The sequence below is a fragment of the Scyliorhinus torazame genome, chromosome 17 (assembly GCF_047496885.1).
Source record: "Scyliorhinus torazame isolate Kashiwa2021f chromosome 17, sScyTor2.1, whole genome shotgun sequence".
Lineage (NCBI taxonomy): Eukaryota > Metazoa > Chordata > Chondrichthyes > Carcharhiniformes > Scyliorhinidae > Scyliorhinus > Scyliorhinus torazame.
In genome coordinates this window covers 183,889,672-183,915,811 of record NC_092723.1, presented here as the reverse complement: position 1 = coordinate 183,915,811, position 26,140 = coordinate 183,889,672, and the positions used below count along the sequence as shown (strand labels likewise).

Here is a 26,140-nt window from a genome sequence, read left to right as displayed (position 1 = left end):
ACAGTCCAAAGATGTGCAGGTTAGGTGGGTTGGCCATGATAAATTGTCCTTAATGTCCAAAAAAGGTTAGGTGGGGGTTACTAGGTTACGGGGATAGGGTAGATACGTGGGCTTCAGTAGGGTGCTCTTTGTAAGGGCCAGTGCAGACTCGATGGGCCGCATGGCCTCCTACTGCACTGTAAATTCTATGATTCTATGATTGGTCTTTCGAGGAGATGATGGATAACAAGTGCCATAAGAGACTCCGTCTCAACATAGAGACAGTGTGGCACTTGTGCCATCTCCTCGCGCCCTTGCCACCTTATGGAGGAGGAGGCCACGTGCTCCTGGTGGCCCTGAAGGTCACCGCAGCCCTGAACCTTTATGCAACCGACTCATTTCAGAGCTCGAATGGGGATTTGTGTGGTATTTTCCAATCTACAGCCCACAACTGCATTCATGAGGTCACGGATGCCCTGTATGCCCGGGCGCCCTGTATGCCTGGGCATCAGACTATATTAACTTTGACCTGGACCAAACCCAGCAGGATGCCCGGACTGCAGGATTCTCCATCATCGCTGGAATGCCCCAGGTTCAGGGGGTATTGATGGCACACATGTCGGCTTGCGCGCACCGGGGCACCAGCATAGAATTTACAGTGCAGAAGGAGGCCATTCGGCCCATTGAGTCTGCAACGGCCCTTGCAAAGAGCACCCCACTTAAGCCCATACCTCCACCCTCTCCCCGTAACCCAGTAACCCCGCCAAACCTTTTGAACATTAATGGGCAATTTGGCGTGGCCAATCCACCGAACCTGTACATCTTTGGACTGTGGGAGGAAACCGGAGCACCCGGAGGAAACCCACGCAGACACAGGGAGAACGTGCAGACTCCACACGGACAATGACCCTGACCCAAGCCGGGAATCGAACCTGGGACTCTGGAGCTGCGAAGCGACAGTGCTAACCACTGTGCTACCGTGCTGCCCATCATTAACAGGTAGGGGTGCCCTTCCTTAATGTTCAACTCTTGTGCGACCACGACCGCCCCCCGACCACTTTGTTCCAGCCTCCCAGGGTGATCGCCCTGTGCTGGCACTGTCACCGGGTCAGTATACACCACTCAAGATGCGGACGTCGTGCTGCAGGCTTTCCACTGCAGTCGCTTCCCCAGCACAATGTCGCTGACATCCCACCCTGTATCTCACAGCTGTGTCCTCGCATCTGCATCAGCTCTGGGATAACCTTGTCCAGAGGCTCAGCATCTGACTGCGACTCAGCTGAGGCCTGGGATCCAGCAGACCTCCCACTGCTGTCTCCCGAGCACGTTCCTGCTTCCACCTGATGTGCATCAGCCCCAGAAGTCTGTCCACTAATGTCACCCACCGAGGTGTGTGTCTCTGCGTTGGTGGAGGTGGGGCTGATAGCTGTGACACCTCGATAGTTGTCTCCTTGGAGCTCTCCTGCAGGTGGTTTCTTGGGTGCCGGGGACGGACCTGGCGATCCTGCGAGAGAATGGACACGTGGTCAGTGAGAGGGAAGGACCATTCTGTTTGGCATGAACAACTCACTTGAGACAGGTCATCTGGGGGAAGGGGCAATGGATCGGCACCTCTGCGGCGCACAGGCCAACCTCGCTGTCGGTGACTGCTCTCTCCTCGGTCAACCCTGCGATCTCCGTCTTCCTGTCTTAGCCTTTTTCCGCTGAATACGGGCAACCTTCTCCTGCGGGGACAAAGAGAGGGCTTTGTGAGCCGTGCGCTTGATGGATAAGAAGGGCCTTTGCCAGGTGGCATCTCTGGGCACCACAACTGGGCATGAAGGGGTTTTTCGGTTGGTGCCATGGGGTGCTGAGGAACAAGCACGAAGATCGGATTTGGGGAGGGTGCGGTGGGGGTGTGTGGAATTTGAGGCATGCGGAACTGATGCCAGAAGAGAGGTGGTAACGTACCCTTGCCCCCCCTCTGTCGGGAACTCGGCCCATCGGGAGCGGAGAATCACGGGTGGGCCGACCGATGATGCGCCAACGGTGTTGAAATGGCACGTGCCACGATGATGTCGGTTTGGAGGGGGTGGACCAGCATCAAACCGGCTCCAGCCCAGATTCCGGCATCAGCATCCATTCCACGTCCATTCCCCGCCCGATCGCCAATCACGGCTTTGGCATCGGGCTACGGAGAATCCAGCCCAGTGTTTATTTTGGCCTTTTAAATTCGTAGCGTTCTTTCTTATCTATTTTATTTGTAAATTAGTTCCTAGGTCTTTACTTATTCAATAATTGTTAACAAAATTACTTCTCTTTCCCCTTACCCTTTGAAAGTGCAATTTGTTTTTGATCCTGAATCTGCAACAAAATAATTATCTTCCCGAGATGTTAAACCTTAGCTTCCAGGTTGCAAAGCTTGGTGACAGAAGTTAGAGTTATCCATTCCCTGCAGATGTTTGGGTTCTTATCTGTGTCCTGCAGCTCTCAGTGACCTTGTCTCAAGAGATTTAGATTTATCGCAGTTCACTGTGGTGGCATTTTGAGGTTGAAAAGGACTTCATAGATCACACAGACTCAAAACAGTGCATAATCTGAATTTATACATTTCAGGCAAGCTGTGAAAGTTTGTCTAGATAAAATTAAAGAATGCAAACAAGGGCTTTTGCAGTTTGAAAATCAAATTCAGAATTAGACTGAACAAATACTGGAACAAAATACTGGAACAAATAATGACCTTTTCAGATGGTTGATTCTCAAGTCTGAAAGGCCTTTTGTTAACAGTATAGATGAGACCCTGATGGGTTTAATAGATTTGGTTACAGTAATATTTGGCATTACTACAAAAATCAGGAATGATATGGAGGTGGGGCTCAAATGGGCATTTCATATTCATCTTCTGATTGCTAGTTATGGAAGAGAAGGTGTATGTCTGATGCCTGCTACCTGTGACCTGTTCAATTAACTAAATTTAATTCTTATCTTCCAGTCACTGCTGCAACATTTACTATATTTATTAAATAAATTATAGAAGGGCACTTGGATAAGTTTAAGATAATGAAGCTGAGTAATCAAGGGATGGAGCGAAGTAGAGGTATTGTTGCTGGACTAGTAACCCAGAGGCAGAGGGTAATGCTGTGGGGCTCCAGGTTCAAATCCCACCATGACAGATTTTAATTCAATATAAAATCTGTAATTAAAAGTCTAACGATGACCATGAAACATTTGTTGAATGCCATTAAAATCCTTCTGGTTTACTGATGTCTTTTAGGGAAATAAATCTGTTGCCCTTACCCGGTCTGGCTTCCATGTGACTCCAGATCCACAGCAATGTGGTTGACTTGTAATTGCCCTCGAGGATGAGCAATAAGTAACGACTCAGCTAGTGATGCCCACACCCCATGAACAAATTTTTTAAAAACATGATTTTGTAAATGGATAGAGGGGAACCGGTAGATGTACTGTATTTAGATTTTCAGAGGGCTTTTGATAAAGAGTTACATCAAAGGTTGTTGTGGAAAATAAAAGCTCATGGTGAATGGGGTAACATATTGGCTTAGATAGAAGATGGGCAGGCTAACAGGAAGCAGAGGATATACATAAATGGTGTTTTTTTTGGTTGGCAAGATGTGCTGAGTGGTGTGTCACAGGGATCAGTGCTGAAATCTCAACTGTTGACAATCTATGTATGGATGAAGAGATGGATGGGATGGTTGCCAAATTACACAAATATAAGTCAGAAAGTAAGTTGTGAAAAGGACATAAGGAGGCTACAAAAAGATATAGATAGGTTCAGTGGGTGAAAAGAGATCTGGCAAATGGAGTACAATGTAGAAAATTTTAATTGTCCATTTTGGCAGGAAGAACAAAAGAGATAGACATTATCTAAATGGTGAGAGATTGCAGAGCTCTGAGGTGCAGAGGGATCTGGGTGTCCTAGTGCATGGATCACAAAAGGTCAGTATGCAGATGCAGCTTGGAATTAGGAAAGCAAATAGGGTGCTATAATTTATTGTGAGGGGAATTGAATACAAAAGGAGAGAGGTTATGATTCAGTTGTACAGGGCACTAATGAGACTACATCTGCAGTGCTGTGTACAGTATTGGTCATATTATTTAAGGGAAGTTGTAAATATGTTGGAAACAGTTCAGAGAAGATTTACCAGACTAATACCTGGAATGGGAGGATTGTCTTATGACAGAAGGTTGGACAGGTTAGGCTTATATCTGGTAGAATTTAAAAAACTAAGAAGTGACTTGATTGAAACTTTTAAGATCCTGAGGGGCCTTGATAGGGTGGATGTGGAGAGGATGTTTTCTATTTTGGGAGAATCTAGAACAGGGTCATTGTTTAAAAATAAGAGGTTGCCCATCTAAAGCTGACATGAGGCAAAAAATTATTTCTGTTAGAGGGCCGAGTGTCTTTGGAACTCTTCCTGAAAAAGTGGTGGAAGCGGAGTCTTTGAATATTTTTAAGGCAGAGGTGAACAGATTCTTGGTAAGCAAGGGGGTGAAAGGTTATCAAGGATAGGCGGGATGCAGATTTGAGGTTACCATCAGATCAACCATGATCTTCTTAAATGGCGGAGCAGGCTTGAGGGGCCAAACGGCCGACTCCTGCTCCTAATTCATATGAAATGAAATGAAAGGAAAATCGCTTAATGTCACAAGTAGGCTTCAATGAAGTCACTGTGAAAAGCCCCTAGTCGCCACATTCCGGCGCCTGTTCGGGGAGGCTGGTACAGGAATTGAACCGTGCTGCTGGCCTGCCTTGGTCTGCTTTAAAAGCCAGCGATTTAGCCCAGTGTGCTAAACAGCCCCTGCTCGTGCGCAGTATTTATTGGTGCCCTTCCACTCAAAATTTCTCCCCATCATCACCAGGAGCCGTAATTCCCCTCCCTGACCAAGAAATCAGACACAGTTTCTTCTTGGACTTTTCTAAACCTATTCTGTCTCTAGAAATCTCGAGGTGGCTACATCAATTCTTCTTGCTTTCCGTTTTGTGCCTTCCTGTAATTCGCTGCTTCTTCCATGTCCTTCCATAGTTGAGATTGGAACCTTGGAGATAAGGGATCACGTGGCTGATACACAATATTCCAGCCCATTGAGTAACCATTACTGGGACAATAGATGCACCACCAGACCACCTCTTTCAAATTCCTGTAATTCCTCAGCCTTCTCATTGTCTCTGCTATGAAAATGCTTATTACTAGGATGCTCTCCCCTGGGCTCTGATAACAGTTCACTAACTCTCTACAATGGTAATTCTCGTGTGTATTGTGATGGGCAGACTACTCATGTGGGAAGGTACCTTCCAAACAGTTCCATTGTACGACGCTGTTGAAGATTGAGATAGGGATGAGGCAGATTTTAAGTTTTGGCTGACAGTGCAAAGTTCATGACAGTTGGCCGTCATAGATCGCTAATAAATTGGAGGAATTTGACCTTGTGTTGAGTGGCAAATCTGAGTTCTTGGTCAGCAGAGTACTTTCCTCAGATATTGATGTTCATTTGTTGTGGTGCAATTGAATACAGTGCTCAACACAAATAATATCGTTCCAGAATGCAAAATGACCACTTCTATTCCCTGACATAAAGCAAATGGAATGGGTATAGCAGAATAACATGAATTGACACAGCTGACCTGATGCAGTGAAGTAGAAAAGCTATGGAATTTAAGATAATAGAAAAATGACCCAGAAAGCATTGTACATTACAGCGCAGAGCGAGAATCGCTCATGTGCAATGACAAACTGACATTATGCACAAGAAAGTTGTTTCTAACTATTCACATGTCAAATTTTATTAATGTTAGCAGTTAAATTATTTTGCCTTGTTTGAAAACCATGAAGCTTTGTTTTTAATAACTTGGCACGACAAATCATATACTTTGGGAAAGACGTAAGTATTTCTCCGAGTTTGTCTTATGGTGATGTGCAGTGATACAGAAATGATAAAAATGGATCAGCAGTATTTCACAAGTACGATTGATGAATCATTTTTCTTTTACAAATAGGTAATCTTATTTTTAATGAGGTGCACCAGGCAAGGCAAAAGCAAGTAACTGTAAGCCTGCAGAACAGATTACCGCTCATTGCAACCGTCATGCTGTTATTTTCCTTTCCCTATAGCAATAAGTGAGCAGACAGTGTCTCAACCTTGGAATGAAACCTCAGTGCATACTAAAGTGAATATCTCGAGATGTTTTATATCATGTTTCATTCACTCTGTGTTCTTTGCCCCAGTCCACTGCACTGTGATTCGAATATCCTACTTTTCTTAAGCAAGCTTTGAAGCGAATTACAAACATTTTAAAAAAATCTTTTAAGATGTACTCATCGTTATTTTAACCTCCCACCCTTTAATATAATTGTGGTGTTAAAGTGTTAAAATGCTTAATGCATTCGTTCAAAAATTTTCCCTCACTATTTTAGTGACGGCATCAGTCCATTTATTTTGAACAAGTTATTATGCTTCTGCTAAAAGTATTGGAGAGAAGGGTTTCAGGTGAACACATTAAGCGTTCATGTACAAGTACCCCTTGGTGTAATTTCTGACAATGCTTGAGGCAAAATCAGAAATTTTGGGTGGGATTCACCGAACCCCGCCGGGTCAGAGAATCGCCAGGGGCTGGCGTGAATCCCGCCCCCGCCAGTTGCCGAATTCCCCGGCACCGGATATTCGGCGGGGCCGGGAATCGTGCCGCGCCGGTCGGCGAGCCCCCCCCCCCGGCGATTCTCCAGCCCGCGATGGGCCGAAGTCCCGCTGCTGGAATGCCTGTCCTGCCGGCAAGGATCAAACCACCTCTCTTCCCAGCAAGACTAGGCGGCGCGGGCGGGCTCCTTGGGGGGGTGGGGGGGGGGGGGGTGGGTGAGGGGCGCGCGGGGCGATCTGGCCCCGGGGGGTGCTCCCACGGTGGCCTGGCCCGTGATCGGGGCCCACCGATCCGCGGGCGGGCCTGTGCCATGGGGGCACTCTTTTCCCTCTGCCTCGGCCACAGCCTCCGCGATGGCTGATGCATAGCAGCCACTCCCACGCATGCGCGGACTTCCGGTGCCCGGCGAAGTCCTTTTGGCCCCGACTGGCGTGGCGCCAAAGGCCTTTCCCGCGCCAACCACTCCGGCGTGGGTCTAGCCCCTCAAGGTGAGGGCTTGGCCCCTAAATGTGCGGAGAAATCCGCACCTTTGAGGCGGCCCGACGCTGGAGTGGTTCACGCCACTCCATCCCGCCGGGACCCCCCGCCCCGCCGGGTAGGGGAGAATCCCGGCCAGAGATTTTCCATCAGTTTAATAACCCCTTAATCAATTTGTCATTGCTACAGAAGACAAAGTGCACATGCAGAGGAAGAAAGAAGTTCCTCCTTCTTATGCCACAAAAAGCTGTTCAGTCACTTATTCCGTTATAATTATGGTTGGATTGTTGCATAAACCTTTTATGTGTTGAAATACTGAATTCCATTTACCAAGTATAATAGTTTACATTAGCAGTTAAACTTTCCAGAATCAATTTTTCCCCATTATTTTACCATGTAAATACTAAGATGGGGGACAGCACAGTGGCACTGTGGTTAACACAGCGACCTCACAGTGCCAGAGACCCAGGTTCAATTCTGACCTTGGGTCTCTGTGTGGAGTTTGCACTTTCTCCCCGTGTGTGCGTGGGTTTCTTCCCGGAGCTCCGGTTTCTTCCCACAGTCCAAAGATGTGCAGGTTATGTGGATTGGCCATGCTAAATTGCCCCTTAGTATCCAAAAGGTTAGGTGGGATACGGGGATAGTGTGGGGGGTAGGGGCATAGGTAGGATGCTCATTTGGAGGGTCGGTGTAGACTCAATGGGCCGAATGGCCGCCTTCTGCATTGTAATGATTCTGTGAATCTATGATCATTCTTGCGGCAAGAATTACACTTTAGATCTCTGGGGCGTCATTCTCCGACCCCCCGCCGGGTCGGAGAATGGCCGTTGGCCGCCGTGAATCCCGCCCCCGCCCCCGCCGAAGTCTCCGCTCCCGGAGATTGGGCGGGGGCGGGAATCCAGCCGCGCCGGTTGGCGGGACCCCCCGCTGGATTCTCCGGCCCGGATGGGCCGAAGTCCCGCCCAGAAACTGCCTGTCCCGCCGACGTAAATCAAACCTGGTATTTACCGGCGGGACCAGGCAGCGTGGGCGGGCTCCGGGGTCCTGGGGGGGGGCGCGGGGCGATCTGATCCCGGGGGGTGCCCCCACGGTGGCCTGGCCCGCGATCGGGGCCCACCGATCCGCGGGGGGGCCTGTGCCGTGGGGGCACTCTTTCCCTTCCGCCTCCGCTACGGCCTCCACCATGGCGGAGGCGGAAGAGACTCTCCCCACTGCGCATGCGCGGGAAACTTTCGGCGGCCGCTGACGCTCCCGCGCATGCGCGGGGAAACTGACAGCGGCTGCTGACGCTCCCGCGCATGCGCCGCATTTCCGCGCCAGCTGGCGGGGCAACAAACGCCATTTCCGCCAGCTGGCGGGGCGGAAATCCCTCCGGCGTCGGCCTAGCCCCTCAATGTTGGGGCTAGGCCGCCAAAGATGCGGAGACTTCCGCACCTTTTTGCCGGCGCGATGCCCGTCTGATTTGCGCCGGCTTTGGCGCCAGTCGGCGGGCATCCCGCCGTTGGGGGAGAATTTCGCCCCAGATCTTTGTTTCTACATTAATGGAATCTAGACCTCACTGGCTAATTGTCCTTGAGAAGGTGGTGCTGATCTTCCTTCTCGAACCGCTGCCATTCCTTTGGTGTAGGTACACCCACAGTGCTGTTAGGGAGGGAATACCAGAATTTTGACCCAGCGACAGTGAAGGAACGGCGATATATTTCCAAGCCAGGGTGGTGAGTGGCTTGGAGAGGGATCCTGCAGGCGCCGGAGCTCCCGTGCATCTGCTGCCCTCGTCCTTCTAGGTGGTTGAGGATTTGGAATATGGCGCCTGGACCTTCAACTTTGTGAGCTAACGGCGGGGCTGGCGACCACCTGCCTGCCCCTACCACGAGAATTGGCGAGGTCCTTGAGGATGCATATTAATGAGCTGACAAGCGCAAGGTTCTCCCAGTGGGAATCACTCCCAATTCCGTGCCCACCACCGGACTTGGAGCTCAGAGTGAAATATTCCTCCCTGAAGAAGTGAAAAAACAGAATGAATCATTAAAATGTTAACTATTTTATGCTTGCTGGAAGAGTGTTTCTAAACTCTTCTGACATATCTAGTGTGAGCTCCTGCTGCTGACTTACTATTCTTTTACTTGTAAGATATTTGTTAGGTAACAGTTGTACAAGTCACAGCCTAGTGTGGTGTTATTCTGCTGCAGCCACAAATAATGAAAAGACATGAGAGCATATGGTAAAACAACTGTCTGAAAAATCAATGCGTGGCGAGTTCCCTGTTTGATCCCCGTGGGTGCTACAGATTTACACAAAAGGTCTATGCAAGTAAAAAAAAGTCTTTGCAAAATGGGGAGCTTTCCACAGTGAACAAAGTCCTTCAAGTACAGTGATCATTATTACGCTTCAAATATAAATTAAACCTCCTCTTCATGTTGTGTCTCTTTTAGTTAGCATGCTGCCCCTGATTTTAAAAAAAGTACTTTCCAATTTGTTCAAGAGTTATAAATTGATCTTTTGGGGAAACAATCAGGCTATTATTTGCTGTTATGTAGGTACAGTAAAACCGGATTCCCCTCACAAACACAACCTACTCGAGGTGCATCGGGGAGATTCATTCTCTGTACATCAGTGGATACAAAGTCGAAACACCGTGTATTTCTGTTAGGTGTAAAATGACTTTTTCTTTTATTGCCCAATCTCTCGGTAAAATTTTAATCCTCGTTGATTACCAGCTCACCAGCACTGGATGTGGGCAGGTGTAAGGGTAACAGGAAAGTGCAACTTTAAAACCACACAGAGACATTTACAAAGGGTTCATGCAAACAAGAGATTTAAAATTACGCTTAAGGCTGCTGTCCTCTTCAAGGGTCTTCTCCACTAATATATTCTAATATGTAATTTACATCTGCGAACCTTTCAGATAATCCAATGTTGATTATCTGACAATGTTGTTGGATCAACGATACTTAAAGAGATGCCAATTCATACAGAGAACCTTTCAGAGATGTCAACATAAATTATGGCTTTTCATATATTTCTTGCAAAACTAATTTCAGTTGTTATTCTTTGAATTGCTTTGTTACAGTGATCCAAGTCTCATTTGGCAGCACTGTTACTTCTGATTCTGAAAGTTGTCTGTTCCAGCATTGAGCATATAATCTACACATTAATGCAATGTCAGAAATCATGGAATGGTTATGTTAATGAAGGCAGCCATTCAGCCCATCGTTCAATGGCAGCTCTCTGCAAGAGCTCTTAGTAATTCTTTTCTCTTCGGGTAATTATCCAATTTCTTTCCGAAAACCATGATTGAATCTGCTTCCACCACGCGCTCAGGCAGTGCATTCCACATCCCAATTTACTTGCCGGATAAAAAAGGTTTGCCTAATGTTGCCATTAGTTAATTTTGCCGTACATTTAAATTGGTGTCCTCTGCTTCTCAACCCTTTCGCTGGGACAATACTTTCTCCCTATCTACCCTGTCACATGCCTCATGATTTTGAACACCCCCATCACATTTCTAAACCTCCTCTTCTTGAAAAACAACAACCTCAGCTTCTACAATCTATTTAACTGAAGTGCCTCATTCCTGGAACCATTCTCAGAAATCTTCTCGGCACTCTCTCTAATGCCTCACCTCCTTCCTAAAATGTGGTGCTCAGAACTGGACACACTACTCTAGTTGAGGCAGAACCAGTGTTTTATAAAAGTGCATCATAATTCAAATGCTTTTGTCCTCTCTGCCTCTGTTTACAAAGCCCAAGATCCCATTTACCTGATTAACCAGTTTCTCTGCCTGCCATGGCAAACAATTTATGCACAGACCTGTACATCTGCTCCTGCACCGCCTTTAGAATTGTATCCTTTATTTTATATTCCCTTTCCTCATTCTTCCTACCAAATATATATCACTTCACACTTCTCTACATTAAATCTAATTTGCCACATGTCCGCCCATTGTACCAGGATCTGTTGTCGCCTTGAAATTTACTACCATCCTCCACAATACTTTAATGTTTGGTGTCATCTGCGGATTTTGCAATTGTGCACTGCACAATGATAATGCAGATCATGAAAAGCAGTGGCCCTAACACCCAGCCCTGGGTCACTCAACTATATATCTTCCTCCAGTCTGAAAAACACCCATTGACCACATCTCTCTGTTTCCTCTCACTTAGCTAATTTTGTATCCAGGCTGCCCCTGTCCCTTTTATTCTAAGGGCTGTGACTTTGTTGATAAACCTGTTGATTGAACTCTGTGGAATTCTATGTACAGCACATCAACCCTCTCTGTTAATCAAAAAACTTAAACAAATTAGTTAAACGTGATTTTCCCTGAACAAATCCATGATGGCTTTCCTTAATCAACCCACAGTTGTCAATATGACTGTTAATTTTGTCCTGGATTATAGTCTCTGAAAATGTTCTTCTTATTGAAGTTAAACGGAGTGGCCTGTACGTGCTGGACCTATACTTACACTATTTTTTGAACAAGGGTGCATCATTGTAGGTCACCAGCCTATTGCACCATCCTTGTATCTCAGGAGGATTAGAAGATCATGGACAATGCCTCCACAATTTCCACTCTCTCTTCTCTCAGTATCCTCTGATGCACCTGATCGAGTGCTCGTGATTTAACAACTTTAACTCCAGCCAGCCTTTCCAGTTGCTCCTCTTTATTATTTTTTAGCCCATCCAATGTCTCAGGTACCTCCTCTTTCTCTATGACTTTGACAGCATCTTCTTGCTTGGTAATTACTGTGCAAAGTACACATTCAGTACTTCTGCATCCATGCATAAATCCCCTTTTTGGTCCTAAATTGGCCAGATGTCTCCTTCTATTTATATGCCGATAGAAAACTTTTGGATTCCCTTTGATGTTAGTCTTTTCCCATATTCTCACCTGGCTTTTCATTTGTTTTTTCACTTCCATGCTGAGTTTTCTACACTCAGCCTGGTTCTCACTTATCGGCTCCTTTTTCTGCTTCATCTCGTTCTCTGATTCCTCCTCCTGAAGACTCCAGCTTTGACCTTTCTTTTCTCTATATGGGAATGTACCTCAACTGTACCTGAACTATCACCTCTTTAAAGACTGTCCATTGTTCCATTTTCCAGTCTTTGATTCTAGGTTACCTGGCTCAGCTTCATTCACATCCCATTAAATTGTGCCCTCTGCCACTCACCAATCCTCTTTTAATTATTTTTACTCTCGATTCCTCTTTGTCCTTTTCCGCAGATAATCTGCACCTATAATCACTGCCTCCTAAATATTTCCCATCTTACCTTTGATCCACCTGATCCACCTCATCTACCAAAACAGACACAGCAATGCCTCCTGTGTCAGAACATACAAATTTAGAAAGTTCTTCTGCAAACCTTTCAGAACCCCCCCCCCCCTCTTTACACTATTACGATCTTAACCTATTAGGATAATGAAAGTGCCCCATTATAACTACTATAGTTTTTGCAGATCTCTGTAATTTCCCTGTAAATTTGTTCTTTTACATATTTCCCGCATGTTGGGGGCCTGCACAGTACATCCAGTCGTGTAATAGAACCTCTATTGTTTCTTAGCTCTGAGCAAGTAAATTCTGTCTTTCACCCCTCTAGGATATCTTGCCTCTTCTTATGGACCAGGGTTTAGAAAACTCCAAAGTGTGTCATGGAGTTCACCTGACCCACGACTGTTTAAAGATTTTGGTTATGAGGAGTACATGGGCCTACTTTTCAAGTGTTATTCAACAAGAGGCCTGAAGCACTTTTAATCAAAAACAAAGTTTATTCTACAAGCTCAGTTAACATTTTATAAACACACACAGTAAACATTTTTTTATCAACTACAAACATAAATTCCCCACACAGCTACAGTTCTCTCTCTATATAACCCTTAATAACTTCCCTTTCTGCTGTTTCAGCTTGATAACAACATCCAATAAAACTAGGAAAACCCTTTTAACAAAACATTAGGTTTGAATTCTTTCCAGAAAACAATTATCACTTTTAAATTATCAAGTGATCTGGACACCTTTTAACATACAGAGAGATAGAGAGCCCAAAGAAATCTTCTTTGTCTGAATCCAGCTTCCTACAGTTTAAACCGAAAGTAAAACTCAGAGCCACAGCCAGCTCCCAGCTCAAACCAAAAGTAAAACTCAGAGCCACAGCCCAGCTCCACCCACACAATTACATCACTGAAACCATGTGATAATACAAACATTTCTTAAAGGGACACTCATATGACATTCTCCAGAACTGTAATATCCTTAATCAACAATCCCCCGCACCCTGCTTTCCTTTCCGGTCTGGATCTCACCCAAAAAGCCGGTGTGACGCACCCTGCCAAACTCACCCAAACCTTCGAAATGTTTTGGTTGAATTGTGCCCAAATAATTTCCTGCACAATAATAGGCCATTCAGCCCACCTGATTTGTTGCAATGTTTGTGCTCCACACAACCCTCATAGAGATTTGCAGGACAGAAAGAGGCCTTTCGGCCCATCATGTTAGTGCCAGCCTTCACGCACCTATCCTAATCCCGTTTTCCAGCACTTGGTCCATAGCCTTGTATGCTGTGGTGTTTCAAGAGCTCATCTAAATGTTTTTTAAATGTTGTGAGGATCATCTTACTTGAATTCATCTGACCCTATTATTCTTTTCTCCCTCATGTACACATTCAGCTTCCCTTTAAATGCTTCTCTGTTAGTCACATTTATTAGTGCTTTAAAATGGCAATCCCACAATCCTTTGGGAATATGAGCTTCCCCAATGAGGGGGGGCCGAGAAATCATTACCAGATTCCCTGCATAAATAAAACTAGCCAGTTTGGAACCAGCTAGAGAGGAGTGAGCAGCAAGGGAGTTGCTGTTGTATATATATGGTATTGTAAATAAATGTTATTTCTTTCTATCCTCCAACTCGTGCTGGATTCTTCGTGGCCCTCACACAAATTGGTATTTATTTCTTTGATGAAAGTCTAACAAAAGGTCATGATCCACAAATAAAGGCTTTTCAATCAAATACACCATTGTGTATTTTTAATACCAACTTCCTTCTGCATGAGTTTTGGAATCTACAAAAAGTGCTTTGGTTTTCAGTTCCAACAGATTCTTAATATTCACACAACATAACTGAATCAAAACGGGTATCAAATGCAATGTTCCTTATGATCATTCTTAATCTGCAAACAGTTTGTACAAATCAAGAAGCTCTATATCATCAGTTTGCTGTGTTGTCCAAAATCTTCTCTACATTCAAACTTGTGGAATGAACAGCTTGCAGAGGTTGGTCAGCTCCAAAAAGTAAAATATTTTAATAACGGCTCAGCCTTACAGAATAGCTAGCTGGCCTAAATAGATAATAAGTAGCATTTGTTGAAATGCAGAACAGAATGTAATCCAGTAGATCAGTCACAAATCAGATTACAATAATGGATTGCCTGAGCTATGATTAATAATAATGCAGTATATACATGAGAATAAAAAGGTTTTGTATTTACTGAACCCTTCAAATTGGGAATGTAGATTATACCTGCTTTTATCATTGCACCTTCCCCATTGGCAATGGTTTCATAAATTTCACTTTCTAATCCTTTCTGAACACTGCTTTTCAATAAGAGTCAGAAGATTGCATACCGTTTCAATGCCTGTAATTATTGTATGATATGAAAATAATTTTTAAATTATAGCAGAAAATTGAAATGGAAGAAACTGGAATGGCTCTGTGATGAAGCAAGAAAAGGGACATCATTGTACTTTTGCTGTAATGGGATTTAAATCTTGTTGCTTGGTGTGAAAAGCAATAGGTTTGAATGAGACTTCATGTTGCTACCTATCGTTACTGGACAGCAGAGTGCAGCTAATGTTTCTAACATTATTACAACCAGTATGCTTTTAAACTTTGTGCTTAAATACAAGCACACAATATTTAGAAGTAGAATATAGAAGTTGTTTTAGGAGATAGAACACAAGTGAGCACTTAACCTTTGAATGGAATATTTATTTTTAGGACGAGAAAACAACGTTGGTACTGATTAATTTATTTTTCTATTCATTTATGCTTTCGCAAGAAATAAAAGCTTTTAACTATTTCCGACCGCATGGTTTTGAGTAATTAAAACGAGTAAAACATCCCAAGGTGTTTCACACGGCTGTTATCAAATTGACACTGAGCCTCTCTGACAAAAAAAGACAGAGGTTTTGAGGAGCAGACGTTCAGGGACAGAATTCCAGAGTCCTGGGCTGGGACAGATGAAAGCAATGATGAAGCGATTGACAACTGAGGATGCGCTAGAGGCCAGTATGAAAGGCACAGAGATCTTAGAGGGTTCTTGGATTACAAGAGCTGGCATGGGTAGTCATGGGTGAGGCCGCGCTGTTATTTGAAATGGATGAGAATTTTAAAATCAAAGCTTCATCGGACTAGATGCTGGTATAGTTTAGCAGCACAGGGGAAAGTAAAATGTCTGACACTTAGAGATAAGGATGCTGTCAGGTAGATTAGTTTGTCCAAGCCTTTGCTTTTGAGGGACGACAAAGCTCCGCAGTAATTGTGATTAACTTTCTTTCTGCAGCCAATTGAAAGTGAAGATGAATGTGCTGGTTCAGTTGAGTAATAAAATCATTTATTTATCCATTCCACTGACACAAATAGGAAACAGGCTAGTTCACATCGAGAGAAAGGAAGCCAATATATTACTAATATTAATGAATCTTCCACTTACTGTCATTACATTTCTCATACACGTAATTACAGCTTGAAGAACAAATCACATCCTCTTCCAAACAATTATTTTGATTTGTTTCCCTCTTTATATATTTTCCATTTGAGATTTGAGCGTTTTGGACGACTGCACATTCGCAGACACAAAAGATTCTGCCGATTTTAGTTGCTTACCTGGTGAATCCTCCCACACAAGTCTATTAACTTTAATCCTGCCACTGCACAGGAATGCACGGAACAAACATCAGTTGGACCATCAAAAAATAACCACATTCTCACCAAACTTACCCAATCCATTCTTACTTTAGTCAGCCGTTTTGTTTATTTTGAAAATGTCTGTGTTGCGATGTATGATTTGTACATAGAAATATTGAAAAAATATTGGTGCGGGAAGCCCAAAGGTTAGCAATCCTGACTGTTGTGCTGGAATTCCAGTGACCTGAGCCTGCAGAGAATGCATAGTTGAGGAATAGCTACTGAGTCTGAATTCCCCTATGGACATCTATACCATTTGGGGTAAATTTAAAACACCTAATTACTTCCAGAACCACACAATTGGCTATCGACTATTGATCCAGTTGGAACATTCCCTTTGCCAGAGTTTTTTACTTGACCCCCTTTATAAGATGGCAACACCTGAAGAAAATTTCCTTAGAACAGTTTTTTTACCTTCCCACTTCCCATATCAACCGCCAATCCTGGTCTGATCCATCCTTGGGCTGGTCAAATAGCAACTAGCGATCTCGCCCTGGTCTGCTGCTTTAAATGGCTTATTTGATGCTGGTAGTTTGTCCACTCAAGGAGCCACTGAGGAAGGTTAGAATCCTGCATTGCTGAAGTCCAAGCCTGGTTTACTGACCCTTGTTCTGCACTCTGACTAAACTTGGAGCCAGAGTGCGCGCAAGGCTTGCTCCAATTGACTCGTCACCTCAGCAAGTTGCAACTCTATCTAGATTTTTTCCCCAAACACTTCATTCACTTTGAAATCACATTTTCTCCTTTTACTAGAATACGATAATGACAATACTTTTCTTTTACCTGGTTTCCAAAAATGTGACGTGTCTAGTCAAATGACACCTACGTAAGAAGTTTTAGAAATTAACGTGCTTAACAGCCAGTCAAATGTCAGGTAATGGTTGCCTGCAGAGGTCTGATTTCCTCAGTCATAAAATGTAATTTACTCAACTTTTACCTGAAGTATAATGGAAGAATGTCATGTTATTGCAGCCCTGCAGTGAAAGGAATTTTGTAGAATGCGGTCTTTAGCACTGAACAGTTCCACTGTACACTCTGTGAAAATGACTCACCTCCTGACTCCCCAACCCTATCCACCAACCACAGGTATAAGTCCGGAATGTGATGTAAGTTGGAGTGCAGCTCCAATAACACTCAAGAAACCCAGTGGCATCCAGAGCAAAGCAGCCCACTGACGGGCACCCCATCCACCACCTTAAATATTCACATACTCCGCCACCAACCAACAGTGGCAGCCGTGTGTGCCACCTACACGATGCACCGCAGCAACTCATCAAGACTCCTTCGACAGCACCTTCCAAATCCATGACCATTATCATCTAGAATGACAAGAGCAGCAGATGCAATGGAACACCACCTGGACGTCCCCCTCCAAGCCTCACACCATCCTGATTTAGAAATATATCACCATTCCTGCATTGTCACTGGGTCAAAGTTCTGGAACTCCATCCCTATCTACTCCAGGGTTCAGGAAGCCTTCTCACGGGCAATTAGAGATGGGCAATGAATGCTGGCCTAGCCAACAAAACCCACATCCCACAACAAATTTAAAAAAAACTAGAATGGAGGAAAAAGCAATAAAATTAAAAGATAATTTCATTCTAAATTAGCTTTTGCCCACATGCTGTTGACTATTTCTGAGTAAAATAACAATTGAAGTAATCAATTTTACATTGCTGTCACTTGCTCCTATCTTTTCTGCACAATTTCCCCAAGCTTAGTTTGATTTAATCTTTTTAATGTAAAGGGCAGCAAAGGTTTGATTAAATGTGATATATATATTTTTTTTTTCTAAAATCATCCTCCAGTTACAGATGTGCATGGTAACAGCAATGTGCAGTTATTGTTTCCAGCACCATGTGGAGAATAATTCCAATCCAATGGATGCAGGACCCCCTGCTCCATCGAACCTCTCAGTTGGACTGAGGCTACTTTTGGTCAAAGACTATTTGGTTTTCCAATGTTCTTATTGTTGGCGCCAGTCAGCGGTTTATCCAGTTACATGGATGTATTCCAGGGTAGCTGGTGAGGAGGGTCAGATGCAAGGATGGAGGGGTGGCTTCCTGCAGGGACCCCTCTTCCTGATGGCGGATTCCTTGAATGGGCATATTTCATGGAACCCCTACAGTGCAGGATGCCATTGGGCCCATCAAGTCTGCACCCACCCTCCAAAAGAGCACCCCACCCAGGCTCCACTCTCTCTCCCCCCCCCCCCCCCCCAATCCCTGTAACCTCACCTGATCTGCACATTTTTGGACATTAAGGGGCAATTTAGCACAGCCAGTCCATCAAACGTGCACATCTTTGGACTGTGAGAGAAACCAGATCGCCTGGAGGAAACCCACGCAGGCACTGACGGCGAGGTACAAACTCCACACACACAAGATGCATTGGCTGTGCTAAATTGCCCCTAGGTGAGGTTACAAGAAAAGGGCAGGGGATTGGGCCTAGGTAGGGTGTTCTTTCAGAGGGTCAGTGCAGACTCGATGGGCTGAATGCCCTCCTTCTGCACTGTGAGGGATTCTATGATTCTAAGGCCATAATTGAACCCGGGTGCCTGGCGCTGTGAGGTAGAAGTGCTAACCACCTTTATAGGGGGCATAGCCTCAAAATAAGGGGAAGTAGATTTAGGACTGAGTTTAGGAGGAACTTCTTCACCCAAAGGGTTGTGAACCTATGGAATTCCTTGCCCAGTGAAGCAGTAGAGGCTCCTTCATTAAATGTTTTTAAGATAAAGATAGATAGTTTTTTGAAGAATAAAGGGATTAAGGGTTATGGTGTTCGGGCCGTAAAGTGGAGCTGAGTCCACAAAAGATCAGCCATGATCTCATTGAATGGCGGAGCAGGCTCGAGGGGCCAGATGGCCTACTCCTGCTCCTAGTTCTTCTGTTCTTATATCAACCTTTATATCCCCCTTGCTGCAGGGTCAAAATTATCCCCATCTATTTATCCTAGCTAAGCAAAAATATGCCTAAACAAGTGCAGACTTATTGTATATCCCTGGGACTGGAATCTTAAGCTCGAATTTCTTCAACTTCAATTCATAGAGCACAACTGAAGCCAGTGCTGTTCTGCGGGAGTCAGGCAATAGAGATCATTGCTTTGATCGGCTTAAATGATTTTCTGTTTATACATCTTACATTATCTCAGCTACAAATGGGAATGGTTGGATATAATTGGGACAACTGTACATTTTCTGGTATTTGTCACAATTAAGTGCAATGTCAAGCTGCTTTCGTGCTACTCCCGTTATCCTGGGATTGGCAAAACTTGCTGGCATCTCATTTTATCGTGATCTTTACCAGGAACAAGAATGATCATCACTTATCAAGACAGGGTGAAACTTTGAGCAAGAGAGGCAATAGCTTACAATTTTCTGTGTTGAAACAATCATATTTTGGTCACAGACAATGGGGGCGATTCTCCAATATGGAGCCCATGTGTTCGCGCCGTCGTGAACGCCATCGCATTTCACGACGGAGTGAACCGGGCCCGGGTTCAACCGATTCTGGCCCCCGCAGGGGGCCAGCATGGCGCTGGAGCGGTTCACGCCCTCCAGCCTCCTTACGCGGCGCCCGCCGACCCACGCGGCGGCCCTGCCGATTCCAGCGGCCAGCGCCGCGCAAAACGCGGCGGCGCAAATGACGCCGATTCTCTGCACCTCAGAGAATCGCGCACCGGCGTCAGGGCGTCGGGTCACAGTTGTGCCGATTCTCCGGCCCGGCACGGGGCTCGGAGAATCTCCCCCAATAAGTGTCAGATTCTGACACTTTAAAATACAAATGTAAAATGTTGGCTTATAATATGAAATGATGTTTACCACAAAGAGAAGCACTCTGTTTTAAGCCTGCAAAAAATTGGAATACCAAACCCAACCAGAGGGATTTTGGTGTATTAAGAATTCAGTGCAGCTTAGTATTGTAACCCTATTAATATAACAGTAACTTATCACAAGTTAACAGATTCATAATTTTGTCTGGCAGTTTGTAATTGTCATTCAGATTTCGACAGTACTATTTCAACCTCTTAAAATGCTTTGCCGCAGAGAAAGCCATTGTAACTTTGGCAGTCTGCAAGAATTAATTGAAGAGAAAAGCGATGTTGAAAAATAATTGTTTAATTGTTTATTTTATCTGTTTTTAAAAAATCAAAGTTATATCATGTTTTGTACAATCATGGTTTTACCTCTAGCGTTATCTTAATTTTTAGAAAGTAGATTATTTAGATTTAGTGATAACAACACCTAAATTAGAATTCATCATGATCTTAAGTATGATCAGTTAGTAATAAAGTCATTTATAACAAGGGGACAAATCACTAGACATTCTTAATGCTTGGCAGGAAGTAGTTTAACTGTGCCCTGTGTGTGCCATGACTCTGAATCCTAATCCTTCAGGAAGCAAGTGGTCATTTTTCATTTATATTCACCTTGAGGCCGAGGGACAAACTACTCATCCAGCTTGGTTTATGCAGTGGAATATCGTGCCACTTTGAGCAATACAGCTTGAGCTGGCAAAAGAAAATCTACTCAACTGTAATTGTTCTAAACCCAGCACAGAAGGCTGGATTCACTCACTCTAATCGGCCACATAAAAATCAGCAGAGTGTCATGACAATGTAAAACTTTTAATATGCTCCGCCGATATGTAAGAGAAATAGAATATCGGTTTTGATTCTCAAAGCTCTCTTTTATTATCAAAGAACAAAAAGAAACAAGTTATACGGTAACAGAATTACAAATCTTCTCGCTCTCTCTCCTCGCACAGTGATCTCCTCTCTCTCTCTCTCTCTCTCCTTTCCCCCCTGCCACTCCCTCTCTGCTGTTTTTCACTCCCTACCTCCCACCGCCAGGAGAGTAAGGGTTTTGTTACAAGATTTAGGATTACGCAGCAACTACCATTTGTCACAAACGCAAAATGTGTGAAACAACAGCTGTGCTCATTTAAGTGCCAAGACCACAGACTGAGGTGTTTAATAAAAACCTCAGTGGTGTTTATTACTTTGAACTCCTAAAGAAACTTGTACAGTTTCTGCAAAATGAAATGGAGGAAAGTGCTTAGATATTTATATATTTCATTTCCATTTCCTCTGGTTCATTTGGACTTCAGTTACACAGTTGATATTTCGAGATAAAATAAAAGGGGAGACAGGAACGAAGTAAAATTGCAGTTTGGCCTATTTTGAAGGTGTAGTGCTTTGAATGAATAGTTAGTCTGTTATCTATAGAAGTTATGTTGCCAGGCATAAATTACATAAATACTGACATTGATAGATGTGATAATTATGACGAAAGATAGAAGGAATATTTCTGGGGGTCACCATCACCAACAGTCTGTCCTGATCCGCTCACGTTGATGCAACAGTCAGGAAAGCCCAACAACGTCTCTACTTCCTACGGAAGCGAAAGAAATTCGGCATGTCTGCATCGACTTTCAGAAAACTTCTAGAGAGCATCCTATCCGACTGCATCACAGCTTGGTACAGCAACTGCTCAGCCCAAGATCGCAAGAAATTGCAGAGTGTGGTGAACTCAGCCCAACGCATCACACAAGCTTGCCACCCCCACATTGATTCAGTATACACCTCCTGCTGCCTCAGGAAGGCAGACAGCATTATCAGAGACTCCTCCCACCCAGGCTTTGCCCTCTTCCAGACCCTTCCATCAGGCAGAAGGTACAGAAGTCTGAAGACTCGCACATCCAGACCTAGGAACAGCTTCTTCCCCACAGCTACTAGACTCCTCAACTACTCCCCCTCGGACTGATCTGTTCCTGTAACAACACTATTCACGACACCCTATGCTGCTCTTGTTTGACCTTTGTTCTGCATTGTAACCAATCACTGTTTGTCGATGTATCATTTGTCAATGTACTCTGTTGATTATTCTTTTGTCCACTATGTACGTACTGTGTACGTTCCCTTAGCCGCAGTAAAATGCTTTTCACTGCACTTTGGTACATGTGACACTAAATATCAATCAATCAATTTGAATAATCATTACTTTTGAGTAAATAAAATAAACTTCAGCATTTAAAATCGATTAAACCTAAAAATTACACTTTGAAATTTGTCTTTGCTTAAACTTTCATTTGTCATACACATAACTTGCTATAAGGGTGGCATGGTGGCTCAGTGGTTAGCACCGCTGCCTCACGGCACCGAGGACCCGGGTTCAATCCTGGCCCCGGGTCACTGTTCGTGTGGAGTTCCCTTGCACTGCTGTTGCCAACTGGGTACTCTGGCAGTGCCAGCCTGGCACCCTGGCAGTGACACCACATCAGCAGTGTTGTCCCAGTGTTTATTAAAATCATCAAGGGCTGTACAGGAAAACATCCTCCTGAGAGGACACCCCCAACTGACAGCCAACAAAGCACTCCCATTAACACAGGACCTCAAATAAACCCCCCCCACACACACTCGTCTAGAACCCCTTGGTCCTTACTGGAACACACTCCACTCCCTACAAACTGACAACAGCCCCACCTCCCCCTGGCATATCCCCAGGTTGACTGCAAACATCACCAACCGCAACCTGGTAACCAACACCCCAATGGTGAAATTCTAGGTTTCAACCTTCCACCGAAAATCTGGGCAACACGCAAACATTTGTGGAGGGGCCAGGGAAGATGCTTCACATGAGGAACTGGTCGGGTTATGACTGTGGCTATCCAAATCAGACCATCGCCTATTTACTGAACTTCTGCCCAGTGGCATCACAATTGTTTACGTTGCGTCCACCGAAGCCATTGATGGGTTGTTACCCGCAACATCAAACTATAACTGCTTTTCCAGCCGTACAAATGGAAAAAGAACTGTTAAGGAGTGCGTTCACAAAAAGTGCATCTACATAACTCATCCAACTGGAAAAGGATGAGATTTTGACGTTTTGAAATGCCGTATCATTTGGGCGTTCCATGAAATTGAAAAATACCTCTTCAGAAGTGTCAACCGTTCAACAGTTTTTTTAATGTATGTGTCAGTATTTTTAAGTGTTGAGCGTAAGATGCTGGAAAGCCTTTAAGTCTGTCTTCTGCACTGTGTCGATTTTCATTATCTTCAATAAGATTGTGCGTCATTATAGAGAGTGTCGACTGCTTTCCCGGATAACAGCATTGGTGGTGCATGTAGTGCAAAGTGATGAATTATCTATAATCCCCTTGTGCTCAGGTTCTTCATGATTGAAGACGGGAATTTCATGCTTTTCTAAACCATTTGCAGTTGGGTAGCAAAACATTAACTTTGTCAGCATTAATGTGAGTATGAAACGTTTTGTTTTGTTTAATGGCAGGTTTACATTCGGATCAAGGATGATGAATGGAATGTCTACAGAAGATACACCGAATTCAGAGCACTGCACACAAGGCTACGGACCAAATTCCCTTCAGTGAACACTTTTCATTTTCCACCTAAAAAAGCTATTGGAAACAAGGTACACCTGTATAGATTTTGTCGAAATACAGATATTTCATGATTTAAAGAACTAACCATCGCTGATCTTCGGGTGTGATTTTTCCACTGCCTTTTGACCGGCGCTAATCCCATTGGCACCACCAGGTTATCAGGGCACTGCCTGGGTGCCAGGTTGGTTTTGCCAAGGGCCTGAGGGGGGCCTTGCCCATGAAAGGGGGCTTATGAAGGGGCGGCATGAAGGTTGGGGGGGTTGAAGGGGTTCCTGAGTCGCGAGGGAAGCCCTAAAGATGGGAGGGCCCTCAGCGACCCCGTAGCAGGATGTGCTCACTGGAGTGGGGTGGGGGGGTTAATGCCCGTGCTTGCGGGGGGTCACATTGCCTGTGGATGGGGGACCCTCTTGCTCACTTAGAGATCAGGGCACACTTTCAAAATGGCGCCCCGACCTCTGAGAAGCCGGTCTCACCAGCGGGTTTAGCTTCCCACTGCTGAAAACATTTCCAAGTGTGAGCTTGACGGGTGAGAAACTCCCCAAGCCCCCAAAAAGTGACTAAGTGAGGTGAATGCAAGTCTGGATCGCACCTAAAAAGCGGTCTTCACAAACAGGGGCCAGATGGAACGGCACTCGTGGGGGTTTCCCAGGGGATCCGAGACCCCCCAGGGGCTTGCTCTGTGGGCAAGGTGGCACCATTGCGCTGTCACTGCCCACCTGGCAACCTGGCACTGCCACCTGGGTGCTAGCCTGGCACTGCCAAAGTGCCCAGGTGGCCCTGCCAGCTGGCAGGAGGACTGCCAGTGTGTCAAGCTGGCATTTTCCAAGTGGCGGACATCGGGCTCGAGTGTGCCCCGCGCCGGTGTGGGGGGCGCAGGGGACCGAGGACTTCCTTATGGGCGAGTTAGAGCATGGGGATGGGGGTGGTGCGGTTCGGGGATCACATCGGGACGTCAAGAGTTCGGGGCGCCATTTAAAAATGGTGTTCCGATCTCTCCCAGCACAGAATATCTGGCGAGCAGAGCTCCTCAGTGCAGTAAATGGCACAAAGTGCGGCCTTGGCTGCGGGTTCCACGCTGAGGCCCCCGATCTACCTGAATGGTTGTTTGATAGCATGAGTGCCGGGAAACACCCTGCTAATCGCCGCTATGTGACCCTGTTCCTATTCAGCTAGATCGCACCCACTATTTCACAAACTAGTGTTTCAGTATAACTTTCCCATTCTAGGTGAAACCTGTGTATTAGATTTGCAGCATACGTCAATTAATATGGAAATGACAACTTTTAAACAAAAATAGGAAGATAATTTCTTGCCAGGTTGCTGATTTTTGTATTAATTTTGAATTCTTTTGGTGAAATTAATTATTTTTTCCTACTCATTCTTCCATAATCAAGCATAATCAATAGGCAATACAATTGCAATATTTTGCGACCAGTCTATTATTACAGCTGAAAAGAATTTTGACATTTAGAAATGCAGAAGAAGAGAGCAAAATGTGAAAGAAATTGAAGTCAGTTTCATCATTGTAATGTCACACATGACACACTGTGACAGTATCATGAAGCTGATGGGGTGATAGTGTTGTATGTTCATCAGTGTAGTTGAAGGGAAAACCAACAACGTTTCTATGGTGATAATCTTGTTTGCGATAGTACTTTTCATAATTCCAGGATAAAATTGGTGGAAAACCATTGGTGTAGACACTGAGTGAGCTAAATAATGACTCATTTTTGACTGAATGAAACATTAAAAGCAGATCCTGTTGTTTTGTCCAGCACCACAGCTAAGAAATTAATACAGGTGGACGGTAACAAATTGGATAAATTGTTATCACACGCTGACACCTTGAATAATCTACTTCAGAAACTGCGTAAGACCAAATAGCATTGAGTTAATTAACTCCCACAGCTCTACTTTCAATATATTTACTTCAATTGTTGCAAATTACTAAATTGTCAGGTGCTGTTGAAACAGATATTATGCAAGAGTAGCAGTGTGCGATTGATTGAGCAAATCCATGGAGCAGGTAGATAATAAGTATGTGAGAAAATGGGCAGGATGAGAAAATAAGTCTAATTGGGCTCGCCCTTTTACAGAGCTGTCAACAGCTTGGTAGGCTGTAAAATTACCTGGTGCTTGATCTGAACCCCAAAATTCACAGAGCGGCTTTAAGTGTCTGCTTTGAGGCAGCATGGACACGTTGATGGACTGCAGCCACATGCTGGTGACTAATTGGCAAGTGAGTAATGTTAGCAGAGATCTGGAAAATACGTCCACCTAACTTCTCCATGGCAGATATCAGGTGGCCTGAATGGACTGTGGAAAGGAGAGGAAATTGGGGATGGAGGGGCAGTGGGGAGCAGTGGTTGGCTGAGGATTCATATCCTCTTTGTAAACAAAACGTCTTAATCTGTGAGAATGTCTTTTCCCATAACTTGGAGGCTGTATCAGTAAATAAGAATCTTGATAAAGCAACATCATATTGTTAGGGTACCGGACCAGACCCCAACCCAACTTCTGTTAGGATGCCGGACGAGAACCTCAAACAATTTTCAATTCCTAAAACTGTGAGAAAAAGATACTTCACTCCAGTTGTGATGAGAATAGATATCTTTTATGTTAAAGCAAACTTTAATTTAAACACAGAATTAACTACATTAACATCAAAGAAATAGCTTTACAATTAATGG

General features: G+C 44.6%; 1 protein-coding gene across 3 annotated transcripts in view; it reads left to right on the top strand.

Annotated features, from left to right (window-relative positions):
- The window catches only part of snx29 (sorting nexin 29), a 621,367-nt gene that overhangs the window by 508,586 nt on the left and 86,641 nt on the right, over positions 1-26,140 (top strand). For all 3 annotated transcript variants that reach the window (XM_072481809.1, XM_072481808.1, XM_072481810.1), the window contains one exon: positions 23,339-23,479. In XM_072481809.1, coding sequence (XP_072337910.1) covers positions 23,339-23,479 — 141 coding nt within the window. The remainder of the gene's footprint in view (positions 1-23,338; positions 23,480-26,140) is intronic.